Source organism: Humulus lupulus, chromosome 9, assembly GCF_963169125.1.
Source record: "Humulus lupulus chromosome 9, drHumLupu1.1, whole genome shotgun sequence".
NCBI lineage: Eukaryota > Viridiplantae > Streptophyta > Magnoliopsida > Rosales > Cannabaceae > Humulus > Humulus lupulus.
Window position 1 is genome coordinate 100292113 of NC_084801.1, and position 14556 is coordinate 100306668.

At 37.9% G+C, this 14556-nt stretch overlaps 1 protein-coding gene across 1 annotated transcript; it reads right to left on the minus strand.

Moving 5' to 3' along the window:
- Positions 1-4796: 4796 nt before the first annotated feature.
- LOC133802243 (protein SUPPRESSOR OF FRI 4) lies at positions 4797-11324 on the minus strand. The gene is made up of 7 exons (XM_062240515.1): positions 11017-11324; positions 9755-9855; positions 9368-9491; positions 8809-9182; positions 6097-6251; positions 5947-6000; positions 4797-5213 (listed from the first exon to the last, which is right to left on the minus strand). The coding sequence occupies exons 1-7, from the start codon at positions 11208-11210 to the stop codon at positions 5142-5144; spliced, it is 1074 nt and encodes a 357-aa protein (XP_062096499.1). The 5' UTR covers positions 11211-11324; the 3' UTR covers positions 4797-5141.
- Positions 11325-14556: the final 3232 nt, after the last annotated feature.

Sequence of the window (14556 nt, forward strand, 5' to 3'; positions counted from 1 at the left end):
CTATGTTTGTGCCTAGGTGTGCGCTAAGGCTCGGGTGGGATCATGCTCAAGGAGTCAGGTGATCTAAGCTATTGATTGGAAAGGTAAGAAAACTATAACACCCGAGGTTAGGGCATGGCCCCAGATTGTATTATGTGCAAATGTTTAACCTTAAATGAATCATGATGTGTGTGAATGATTATTTCAAATGTACTATATGTGTGATTATGATGAAATGAACGGCAAGGGCCGAGTACGGCGTAAGCCGGGGCGGCCGTGGGCCGAGTACGGCGTAAGCCGGGGCGGCCGTGGGCCGAGTACGGCATAAGCCGGGGCGGCCGTGGGCCGAAAGTAACACCTAGCACATGGGATGCTATAGTCAGGGCGGGGCCCGGTGGATACATGTGTTATGCTATATTCAGGGTGGGACCCAAGGGGTACATGAGTTATCCTCGCAGTGAGAACCGATACCCCAGGCTTCGGTAAGGCTCTGGGGCGGCTTGGCCGTGATTGCTTAGTCTAATGGTTGACTTGTTTATCTGTGGATTATCTGTTATGATAAACTGTATAAACTGCATATGTTATGTTCTGCATGAGTTTTCTTGCTGGGCTTCGGCTCACGGGTGCTCTATGTTGCAGGTAAGGGCAATGACTGAGTCAACCAACCATGAGTACGGAGAGCGTGAAGCGACGCGTACATGTTTGGCCTGCCCGACTGCTTTGGTTGGGGGTTTATTCGAAAATGGCTGTAATAATCTATGATTTTATGATTTCTTAACTGTAACCTTATTTCAAGATGTAATTAGTTTTCAAACCTTATTTTGGGATCCCAAATGTTTAATGATAGAAGTTTTAATGAAACAACGCATTTTCAAAGATTACAGCCTTAACTTTTAATTAGTCACACTTTTGCTCAAAACCTCGGTTAGCGAGTTCATTGCACACTATTTCGTCTTAAAAACTCACTTAGTAACGGCTCTAAGGAAGTAGGGTGTTACAGCTGGGATAAGAGTTATGGTCCGTACGTCTACGGCCAAAGGTCAGAGTCGACACCACTATCACCTGCGCCACTATGCCTGCCACCACTCATCAGACATGGGTACAGACAAGTAGTGGAGACATCCTCCTGACACCTGCTCCCGTACTGGATGTACGACCACAACCTCTGAAGCCACTCCCCTGACATAGTACTTATGTACCACTTGGTCTCCTAGACCACCATGTGCCTAAGGCCATTAGAGCCTACTATAAAATGAACTGGGACACCACCTGAAAGGGGGTTGGAAATTTTACTGTAGCAAAGGCTTGAGTGTGAATGAAAGACTGAATTCTCCATTATTGTTCTATCATTGTTCTTGAGTGATTGTTTAAGTTTGTACAGCTTTTCTATTAGAGATCTTAACTTGATAATTTTTCCAACTCAACTTAGTTGACGAGTTCTCACCGTCAACAGTAAGATAAAGGCAGATAAAATCTCTTTATCAAACAGAAAAGAGGTCACAAGGTTAATACCCGAGCTACAACTACTGGTCGCTACACTATTGACTCTATTAGTCATACACTCACTATCTGGCACGAAGAAGTCTGGCCCTAGATTTGGAGTATATGTAAAGTTGCCCTCCCCGTCAAACATGTGACAGGGAATGGGCAAGCTATTTCAAAGCAAAATAACTTTACCGTTCTCATCAGAGGATTCCCCCAAGTCCACAACCGGCTCTTTTGCCTTTTGTTTCCCCTTGCCTTGGGGAGCAGAAGGCCTTTCTACAGAAGGATTGCCCATGGGCTCCCTGATTGTAACCCCTGTCGGCCTCCTTCGTGGAGGGGACACAGGAGGTTGCTGCTCGGGAACCCCCTCGGCAGTGGCATCAGCTACCACGGGTCCTCTTGTTTCATGGCGAGGAGCCAGGAGGCCAGCTAGCCTCAAATTATCATTAGTGACCAGGGACTTGACGCTTTTTTCTGCGTTTGTCATCCTGGCCAGTGCATTGGACCTCAACACCATGTCTGGTGTTGGGGTCAGACATAACCATGGGCCTGAAAGACAAAATGTACTTTAAGAAAAATGAAGGGAAATTCGCTGATGAAAAGTACCGACCAATAAAAGCAGCACTTACCTCCTCGAGTGAAGGCCAAGTTGTTGCTGGTTATGTCTGGAGTAAGGAAGTACTCCTTACTGTACTACTCCACGTTGGATATGTGTGTGGTGGCACTCAGGAACGTCCTGTTTGTCTCCTGGTGATAAAGATGGAAAAAGCCCGTCCCATACTGTTGAGGGTTGGACTTGAGGTCAAAGAGGTAATTGACCTCATGGGGGGAAGGTTCTGGCCATTTTTTAAGTTTGTACAGGATATAGAGTGCGGCCAGCATTCTATATCCATTTGGAGTAATCTGGAAGGGGGCGACATCGAAATAATTAGCCACCCCCTGATAAAAAGGATGAAGAGGGAGGATAGCCCCCGCCTCTATGTGGTACCGAGACCAAGCACTGTATACACCTCCGGGGAGGTTAGCCCTTTGGTCTGCGGCAGGAATTTTGAGAGTAACCCCTATGAGGGGATACTTCCTAAGGTAGTTAGCAAGCATCCTAGGAGTCACTAGGCTGGTCGGGGAGAAATACCACTCGACATCAGGCTGATTCTGATGGCGAGGACGGGCTCTAGTTTGGATGTTAGGGTCAGGAGCAGGATTTTCTCGGCCACTGGTCGAAGGAACCCTGGCCTGTGAATCAGGCTGGGCAGGAGGGTTTGGATTATCGTCGGATTCAGGTCTTTTCTTGCCTAAGGATTTGGAACGAGCCATTTGAGGAGTAAAAGGACGAGGTCTGGAGGAAGATCATGAAAAAGGAATCTCGTGAATTCGGTCGGCCGGTTGTTCTTCGCCTTCGAGCAACTGGGCGAGAAGATCGTCGTCGATGGGTTGTTCACCTCCCCACAAATCTGGCATCAAAGTCTGCAAACAGAAGAATGGGGAGGTGATGATAGAGAATTTTTAGAGGCTTTTTAGAATAACGCTGGTCGAATATAAAAGTCAAGCTTTTATACAGCAGCATTCTAACAAAAAGCTAAATTTTTCCACACGAACAGTTTGAGAAACGGATCAAAGGGTGAAAGCAAAAAGTTTTTCAAAAAAGCTTTTTTTAACTCCCCTTAGGGCAGGAAAAACCTATTTTTCGACTGGCCTAAAAATCGAATTTTTACTTCGATTTTACGTCCTAAAAGTATGATCCCAACTATCAAACTAACTCGTAACCTTTTTCACCTACAAGACATTCTATTGACAAACATCTCAACCCAGAAGATGAACTCATACAGTCGACAAACAGAAGTATGCATTACAAAAATACAAAACATAAATATTCGAAGACTTACCAGAGAGAAGATCGTGGAGAATGATAAAGAATCTTCGGAAATCGAGGAGCTCTCAGGCTGAACCTTGAGGGTGCAGAAGAATGGCCTCTGGGAGAAGACGAAAGCTCTGGTTTTAGGGTTTCTGGAATGAGTAATAGCGTGCGTAAAAAGAAAAAGAAAGCTTCGAAGATGTTATATAAGTTTGTTTGTGGCATTAAAAAGGTGTAATCATCAGTTTCCCTTTTTCGAAGTATGGGGAAGCGAGATAGCCGTCGAATTATTACTGGGGAACCGAAAAGTCATGATTAGACAAGAGTAGGTTGCTTTTTTCAAGAACACACGAAGGGTTCTGACACGTATGGCGGGGTCACCGAAGGGTCGTTCATTCAAAAGTTTATTTATTGCTCGTAATAAATAAATTTGGGGGGCAAATGTTATCCAAAAAACTGGCATTGATGACGTGGCAAGTGATCCCTAGACACGTGGCTGACATCTGGAAGAACTCTGCTAGTGTATCGACCAGAAGGTACATTATAAGCAGGAGGCGGCCCAGTCTTTCCTACGACCAATCTAGTCGATGGTTCTGCGTACAGCATCAAGTTCCAATAAAGATCTTTGTAGATCCCGAAATTAACTCACACAATCTCCTGAGTATCTGATTATTCAAGAGAGAATATCTGTAACAATCTCGTGTAATCCCCCTTAAGCCTATAAATAGAGAAAAATAGATCAAGGAAATGACTTTTTGGCTTTGGAATCATTTGAGACTAGAATAATTCTACCTAAGATATTATATTGTTCTTCAGAGGTCAGTGAAACTCATTGAACCCTAGTTCTTTGATCACCCCTTTGATTCTCACATCAATAACAATCTAAGTTGACGTAGGTTATTACCAAATCTTGGGACCGAACCACTATAAAATATCGTGTTCTTATTATTTTTGTCATTACGTTCTTTTCAACGCATTCATTCACATCAAGCATATTCTGACTCCGTGTCAGTTGACCAAAATCTGGGTCAACAATTTATATTAGAATTTATGTGTTGATTTGTTTTATATAAAATAAAATAATATAAATATGACATCTACTTAACACTAATAATATAATTTCCCAAACAAACTAATACAGTTTTTCCAACTCAGCACTTTAAAATCCATAATCTTTTCCCCACATCAAAAAAAATACAGAAATACATTTTTATTATTATTTTTTGATTGGAAGTGGTCTTTAATATCGTAAATTAGGTATATCCTTGAATTACGTTCAAGAGTACATGTTCCTTGATCATCCTAATCTTCACTAATTACAGCCACATCTTGGATTTAGTTGCACATTAGCCAAGCCATGAAATCTATTAGCAGAGGCCAAAAATGCAAAACATTGCAATATTCCTGGCGAGAATGGAAAACTACTATTGTTTGATGAACGAATGAGTTTCAAAAGTAACAAACAGAATGGCACATATGGTTTGGTTAATATATATTTATATCAATGAAAAATTGCATAAAATTTGAATTTATGAGATTGAAAAGCCTAACCCAAATGTAATCTTGATGGATGAAACCAAGAAAATGGACTACATAACCTACAAAGTTAAAAGGTCGAAGTAATACATAAATTTTGAATTAAATAAGTTAGCCGCCCTCCAATTCACTCTTGCCAAAAAAGTACAGCAGGAATGTATGACTTGCTTAATTTTAGGCTTAGTGGCAGTCACCTGGCTTGCTCTTTAATGAACTTTGATAATGTAATGGTCGAACCCACGAGTCCCCAAAAATGCCAAACGTATGCATCAATTGAAGCCTCACTGATCTAAAATGCCATTCTACCTGCAAGCCTGCTTTCTGATATCCTTCTATCAATGGCTGCATCAATTGAGCTCATCTGAAACATAAATCCACATCAGGAAATGATAAGTGATGGTTTTGAGACAAATAACATGAGGCAGTCCAGATATATAATATCGATCTTGTTCCTATGCTAGAGATGCCAAACTTGTGAAAGATGCTGACCTGGGCCAAGTTGAATTCACTGTTGGATCATAAAATAAATAGCAATCATGCTATGAATGAGCAAAAATCTGTTGGGTTTGATTGTGTTTCACTTTTAATCAAACCCCCATAGTTCAAAGTTGAGTATTGGGAAAATGAATAACAACATAACGTTCAAATTTTACAAGAGCAACTACTATGCTATGTTGTTACTGAGTATGAACTAAGGTAGAAGAATGCTCGAGTAGATATTGCAGGAAGCCCATCAAAAAAAGTAATCACTAAAAGAAAAGTAGCATAAATACCTACTTGCATCTTTTGGTGCCCACAAGATTGGTTGGCATTGCGTAGAAACAGGATGATGACAGTTTAAAATAGAACAGCATGCCTATCAACCAATTAGGTTGGTAGCAGAAAGATGGATAGCTTAAAAGCGTATTCGCTACATGTGTTCTTTCATTTTCTTTTTATTTTAAAAATAAGTTAAAATAAAAATCCATACAGAAGTACCTCTATAACAGGAAACAATGTGTAAACAACTGAATCTGAAAACATGAAACATAAAAGCCTACCCATGTGGTTAGAGCAATCCAAACTCCGTTAATTGAAGAGGTAGTATAACTTACCTGGCTAGTTTCATCATGCACCTGATACTGGCTTAAAGACATTCTTCTTTCCTCCTGCAAATATTTCAGTCATACAATGTAACAAGTTAGCAAAAACAGCCAGAAAAAAGAAAAAGAAAAAAAAAATCTGAATAATGTAGAAAAACCTACCATAGACATAGCTTCATCATCCCAAACCAAATAGACCTCATTAGTGGCTGGCTGGGTCGCAGGGGTTTTATTTGTAATGACGGGAGGAGGTCCAATTGAAGGACCACCAGTATTTGGACCCGAGGCATATGAGTGTGAATTGATCAACTGAACACCTATAGCAAAAGTGAACAAATGATTAATACAATGAAGGACCAACTTCACAATAACATGCATCTTTTTGGATTTAGCGTGCAATAATATTTTATTCAAACAACAAAGCAAAAGCAGTAGAAATCAACAAAAGTGACATTTCTTAAATTCATGCAAATGCAATAACATATGAAATATGTTATCAAGGAGATTGAGAAATTATGTCGAGGCTTCCTTTGGGGAGTTGATGGTAACAGAAGTAAAATTCATTTAGCTTCTTGGAATAAGGTCTGTCTCCCAAAAGTTTATGGTGGTCTTGGATTCAAGAATGGCTTAGCTTGGAACAAAGCAATTCTAGCTAAGTACATACGGGCTATTACTGAGAAGCAGGACTTGCTGTGGGTTAAGTGGATCAATTCAGTTTATTTAAAAGGGTCTGAGTTCTGGTCTTATCGGATTCCCCCTGACACTAGCTGGTATTGGAGAAAACTTTGTAACCTCAGGGATGTCTACAGCTATGAAGAGATTAAGGCTGCTGGTAGTGCTGGAAAGTTTCACCCTTCTAAGCTGTATAACAGCTCACTATGCCAGCAACAAATAGGCTATCACAAAGTTGTTTGGTGCCGGCTTTCATTACCCAAACATAGATTTCTTCTCTGGCAAACAGTTAACGCTCAACTCTTAACATGTGATAATTTGATCAGGTTCAATGTGATGCTCGAATCCCAGCATTGTCCAGTCTGTCGAGTAGTTAATGAGACCCATGGCCATCTGTTTTTTGAATGCTGTCTATCTAGGCAAATCCTCATATCTATATTCAGCTGGTTGGGTTTTCAAGGATGGCCAACTGACTTTCATAGCTGGCTGGTTTGGCTCTCTAACAGGAGGTCTAGAGTGATATCTGACATTATTATCTCGGTGCTAGCAGCTGTAGTGTATGGAATATGGAGGAACCGAAATCGATGTGTGTTTGATAGTTGTTCTTGGTCAGCTAATAGCATAACTACTGATATAAAGTTTAGGATGAAGAACAGATTTTTCATTGTAAAAAGTAGGAAACTCTCAGTTCAAGAGCAGAGGTTTTTAGATAGATTAATTATGTAATCTAGTTTGAGTTCTTTTGGCTGTTTGTTTTTGCTTGGGTTGGAGGGTTTTCCCTTGTGGTTTTGGTTGTAAGTATTGACTGTATTGCTCATTGTTTGGCTTGCTAGTTGATTAATGAAGTTTCCTTCTTCTTGAACAAAAAAAAAATAACATATGAAATACAAGGTTGGAGAACTGATGCACTAGAATAAAAAATAAAATTTGTTCAGCTAAGTTGAAAACTGGAAAAGAATTAAAGAATAGAATGTGCTATATATTATTTTGCACCTGCACTTATTATTGACAACATAAGTACAAAATTAACAATAAAAAAATCTGCTCATATAATATAATAAAATCCAGTGTTCTATTTCCAGGCTCAAAATTATTTTGGAATTTTATGTCAGTTAGATTGAGTTTCTTCATTTTCTTAGCCATGGTTAATAATTTCAAGTAATTAAGGAGCATAACTTGCATCCTGTCAGTAACCGGAAGCTTAATCTAGCAAAAACAGTTCTTCATGGCAGAGCCATTAAAATCATGGATATTACAAAAGTCAGGAGCAGCTTTAAGTTGGGCCAGACAAAGATTGGCTCAGAGTCAAACAACACAAATTTCGCCAAGCCCAGCCTTCTCAGTGTTTCATTTTCTTAGCCAGAACTACTATGAAGCATAGATGATACAAATACAAAATAAAAAAGTCAGTGCTAGTTGATATTTTTAAGTCATCAAGGAGAATAACTTGCATCCTATTATTAACACAAAGCTCCATCTAGCAAAACCATTTCACAGTGGAGTAGAAGCTCCAAAGTTCAAAGCTCAGCCTTCTAAGGTCCTTGTCTCTGTGCAATTATGTTATTACCAGTTTCAATTATTGTAATTTCAAATATTTATAAATAATGTTGGTTAAAAAGTTATTTGTATGTTCTCTAAAATGATTCGGCATAAGAAGGTGAAGGCTAATCTTAATGCCAGCTGAGTGCACGTTCAGGCCCCACTATCAGCCAGGCAAAAACAAATATTAGGTTAGTCAAAGCTTGGGCTTAGAAAGGAGCAGAATAATAACTACTGTTGAGGATCTGAGCCCAACTTATTTGAATACTTTTCTTCCTGCTGAAACCTACAATTTTTAAGAGACGAAACCCTAGCGAATTATCAAGTAGGTACCGCAGACCTCATGGAAGCAAACCATGGGCCTGAACACTTGAGCTAACCCTCATATGTAGAATTTGAGCTCAACTTAAACTTCCTTTGATGCATCTATATTACAAAAATAACCTTATTAGATATAATCTAAATCCAATTTACAATGTATTTTTACATCAATTTTCTAATACTAAAACTTCCACAAAATCTTATCAAAAGCAATATGACCAATATGACTATAGTTCATAGCAAACATGAAAAAAAAAATATCATTTGTGTAATTAATACTTAGTCTACGAAGATCTGAATGTTTGGAAATATGGAAGCTACTAGTCAGATATGCGTTCAAACCTGAATGGGCATCTAATGAGGCTCTATCATCTACTGTTGAACTCGGAGGGATGCTAGTTGAAAGCACTGAAGTAGAAAATGCCACATTTTGAGTAGGTACATTGTTATTACCACCAACAGGAAATAAGGGCTGTGATACAGGAATAGGAGGAGCTGATGTGGGCAGTCCAGGATTCATCTGCACGGGCTGGAGTGCAGGTGGTACAGATGACGGCATAGGAGGCCTCACATTCTGTACTGGAAACAATGGTTGCTGAGCATACCCCCCCAATGGAGCAGACTGAGGAATTGAAACCGCTGTAGAATGTGGATACCAATGCTGGAGACGAGGAATAGGCCAAGCATTAGGAGGCACTGGCACTGAAGAGTTGTACCTGGCACCATAGAAATGAAACTTTTTGTTAAGAGTAAATGTCAAATGAATAAGTAAACTGTAAAACAAGATAAATATGTCTCCTACTACTATATGCTACTACGGGGAAACATAATGCTAATATAAACAAATTTGTTCAGCCAAAGAACTGCATTAAAAGCACAAAACCTCTTAAAACATACATACATTGGTGGCATTGCCCCTAAAGCAGGTTGAGGAGGATATGCAATGCTCATAGATCCAGGCACCATTGGACCCAACGGTGTTGATAAAATATCCCCTTTCGCCACTTTTGATGGAGCATCCTCATCTGCAAGAAATTTCAGAATAGCGAATTTTGTTCAAACATATGCCAGCTGGCATCAGTAGAAGCATGACAAGCTCTTAGACAATGAAAGCCCAACTTGAAACAATGCTAATTCTAGTATTTTTCTATATTAAACAAGAAAACAGAAGATATTAAGCAGTATCACAAGGAGGGAAGAAAGTTGGTTACTAAAAACCAATAACAAAGCTCACTACATCAAAAGGTATAGAATAATTTTCTTATCAAATTGCTAGATGAATGTTTACCTTCTTCGCCATAATGTGCAGCCAAGATGTCATCGGGAATTCCTTGCATCCCATAGATTTCAATTTCTGTTGATTCTCTCCCCGATTTTGCATTGGGAACCCTGGATTGTCAAAACAAATGAACAATAGTAAGTGATATTACATAAAAAGCATAAGGAAAGTCATGAAAGATGATAATCATAATACAAATGCATATGTATCATGATAACTTATAGAACCTCTACTGTTCTACCCTTTCCTTTTTCGATTAAAAAAATAACTTTTTTGTCAAATAAACAGTAAAAAAATGAATTGTACCAAACAAAACCCTGAACTCAAATCTCTAGCCTCCCAAATAATCAGAGTCCTTTCATTCAGACCCAACCCAAGGGCTATCACACAAAAAACATACATCGTCGATACCAAAAATCTCTAATATTAACTGTTTTCCACAAGCCTTATTGCCTTTCCCGCTATTCTATAAAATCAATATTACACTATTAGAGTATAGTCAGCCATAGATACTAGATCGATTGACAAACAATCAACACCTTTTACAAAAGAAACAAAGAAAATTGATTAAAGAAAGAATGATACACACACACAAAATAAATAAATAAAAAAGGTAATCTCTAAATTCTTAAGCCACACAAACCAACAAAGAAACTATCAGCAGAGAGTCAGATTGTCCATTTATCAATAAATTGAGATACAAAAAACAACTTAACCAATAACCCTTTAATATTGAACTGATCAACTTAGATGTTGATGTCGAGGCGTACCCAGTTATTATCACATACACGTTACAGTGCACTCCCAATACAAAACAATAAAAAAATCATAAAACTCATCACAGTTTTAGTACTCAACAAGAGATTTTTTCATCTTGTGTAGTTTGAACTTTAATGATCCCGCCATCAATCAATTTTTTTGTAAATATTTAATCTTTTTAACCTAACAGATAGATATATAAATATATATATATATCCATATATAATTTCTTTTTTAAAAAAAAAAACAACAGCTTGTATTAATGGAAAAGTAATATAAGGAATTAGTTGTGAGAAAAGTCAAAAAAATCCAAAGAAAATTAGAAATTTACAGAAAAACATTCCAATCCCTAACCAAATCAGTAAACATTACTCCTTTAAACACTTTTTAATACAGCAAGTTCTATAATAAAAATGGTTTCGTTATCTAGAGAATGAATGAAATTTCATAAATTGATCAGATCGCATTTAAAAATACCAAAACTTGAATAGCAGAAGAAGAAAAAAACGAACTTGGTGACGCTCTCCTTATGGACCTGGAGGACGTGAATTGCCATACCACTGGCAGTAGAGAGCTTCTTATGGCAGACATGGCACTTGAAGTGCTTCGCCTTCTGGTGCTGAACCAATATCTTCTCGTCGTCGAACTCTCTATCGCAGTAGTAGCACCACACCTTGGACGCAACCCTCTTCTTCTTCTTCCCCATTAAGGCCTTCAGAACTCGCTAGGGTTACGATTGTTGACTCCGATGGCCTCTCTCTTCTTCCTTTGGGTTTGGGTTTGAGTTTTTGGATGGGCTTCCTATTATTTATTTTCTCTCTAATATGATTTTTCAGTTTATATATATTAAATAATTTGTAAAATGAAATATAGGATTTTTTTTTTCTTCAACAAAATAAAATTAATAATTATAATAAATTGTTTCGACAAAAACAAAATATATTTTAATTTAATTCAAATTATCATCTATTTCTTAGGAAATTTTACTTGTGTTATGTAATGGTACATGCATTATTAATTTGCACACGCAAATTACACTCACATTATTATATTTAAGTAAGTAATCTCAATCACAAATCTTATTTCTTTAATTAAAAACAATACACAATTATCTTTTATTATGAAATAATCCTCTTATTATTTTTTTAATTCACCAAATACTTTGTTATCAAGATAGTTCATGGACAAATGTAGTTATAAGCTCTAATAAATTAATGATCTCACTAACTTTTGGCTAAATAAATTAATTATTAAATATGATATTTGCCCACTAAAAAATGTTTCACCTTCGTAACATAAAGTTTTATATTATTAGAAGTTGTAACTTATATAGTTGTCTATTGATATATGAGTTATGTCCATCTACTAATTATTCATAATCAAAGTTATGTCAAAGTATGTCAACTTCTCTAATAACATATTCATCAATTAGTGTCCTTGATAATCTAATGAACATTTCTATAAGTCAGATAATATTCTTGTTTTCAACAGAAATTAAGCGCTCTATGTTTAAGTACCACTATCAATACTGAAGGAATAATTAATCTACTTCCAATCAAGGAATGAATGGATTTTGTATTTGTGAAGTATGTTCGCAACTACTCATGATCCTACGACTCCAAAATATCAAGAATTAGGTCCATGTGTTTCTTTCGTAAATTGTACCCAATAAATAAAAAATCATAAGACTACAAATAGGAGTCCATTAATCACTTTAAGATTAAGGTCAAGTCTCAAACGACCATCTAGTTATGAATGATAAACTTCTATATCTTAACTAAGATTATTAGAAAACCTCATGTGAGAAGGTTAGTAAGTTCTACATTTAAAGAGATTGTTGACCCTAGATTTGGTCAATGACATGGAGTCAAGTAAAACGATAGAAATGAGATGAATTCAAGCCAAAAAGATAACTGACACAAAGATTTATAGTGGTTCGGCCCCAGGTGATGGTAATGACCTATGTCCACTTAGTGTTCCTATTGATGTAATGAAAATCTGCGATCAGTAAACAATGGTTTACCGAGTTTCACAAGCTTAACAAAAAATATAAGGTATTGCGTGAAAACAATAATTCTCTCTCTCAAGATCCAGAGAAGATCCCTCAAATGAACACTTTGAGTCTTATTTATAGGCTCAAGGATCTTCTTATGGGTCGTTGGGCCTAGATTACATTTAATACAAGCGTATCTCAAATAATAATGGAAATTACAATTATTACATAAATGTGAGATCATATATCAATAGAAAGTATCTGATATACTGCGACCAACCTGGTTGCCCATGAAATATGTCTTCTGCCAAGTGAATTCTCTTTTGGCCGAAGGTCGACCAGAACGTAACCACTTAAATAGTCACGCGCATCCCACGTGCATACTAATATTGCCACATCATCAGGTGAATCTTTTTTGGGTAAACATTTGCCCCCCAAGTTTATTGTACTGCGACCAGCATTTAATAAACTTACTCGACCAGCGATTCGTCTGACCTGTCACATCTGTCAGCACATTTTCAAAAAAGTAAGCAATTATGACCTTTATAGTTCCCCAAAAATATTTTGATGGCTAATGCAATTTCCCATACATTGAAATCTTACCCCCATCATTACTTCTTTAACTACACCACGATCAGTATAAATATATTACCTTTCCCACTTTTCACTTTTTACTGTATTCTTCTCTCTCCTCAAGAACTCAGAAGAACCTCCCAAGAAATACCCAGAAAGCTTCGGTGATCCGAGACGCGTTTGATCAGCTCCGAGCAACAACCTTCGTGATTTCTCTGAAAACCGCAATCCAAGTAAGTTTTTGAACGCATCTACTCTGTTATACAATCTAGAATAAATTTCGTAAGTTTTCTGGTTTGGGTTTCTAATGTTCTTGAGAAAAAATCTTTTGGTGATCGAGTTCGTTTGTAGATACATGATAGAATAGGAATTTTAGGTATTAAAAAATAGTAGGTGAGGCTTAGAAATTAATGTGGGAAATAGGAATACTGTTTTAGGGCCCGAAATCGAAGTGAAAATTCGATTTTACTGTTTTCGGAAAAACTAGGTTTTTTCCCGCCTGTTTTCGGAGTCGAAAAGTTTTCTTGAAAAACTTTTCACTTCCAATTTTTTATCTGTTTTTCCATACTGCTCGCATGTTTGTAGTGTTTATATTAGGATGCTGCTAGTCGTATAAAAGCTTAACTTTTATACATGAGCAATGTTATCCATATTTTTCCTCTTCTTCTATCTATTGGTCGTAGATTCTCATTTCCCCTTTACTCTTCTTAGATATTCATGCACGATCCTTGGGAAGGTGAGAGGCCAATAGACGACGATCTTCTTGCGTTGCTATTCAAAGATCAAGAACAACCGTCATTTCCTTTCTCTGACTTTCCATCTTCACAACAAAACCCCCCGACCAGCCCCCCAACCAGTGAACCAAATATGGGTCGTGTGAAGTACACTGCTCGTAGAAAAATGAAAACGACCGATTCGCCATCTAACCGACCTGCCTCCTGCACTGAGGATCCTTCAAACGACCCTCAGCCTATAAATTTCGCACCACCAGATATTCAACCCAAAGTCCAGCCCCACGACGGCCCTCGAGCAGAAGTTGACTGGTACGTCACGCCTCCTAGTGTCATATCAGCCAGGACGGTGACAAAGTATCTCAAGAAGTATGGTATTCCTAGGGTTACCTTAATCAAACCTACTTCCGACCAAAGGGAAAATGTGCCTGTAGGCGCCTTTAGCACCTAGTTGAGGTTTCACATTAAGGCAGGGGCAATCTTCCCCTTGCATGAATTTTTTCAAGGGGTGGCCAATTACTTCGAGGTCGCCCCCTTTCAAATAACACACAATGGATATAGAGTGCTATCAACACTCTATATCCATTATAACCACAAAAATGGTATGTGCCTACACCGCACGAGATCAATTATCTTTTCGATCTCAAATCCAACCCCAACCAAAACAACACAGGGTTTTTCCACTTCTGTCACTATGAATCTGCTCGCATATTCCTGAGTGACGTCACCTACAAATCCAACGTAGGAAAGTACTT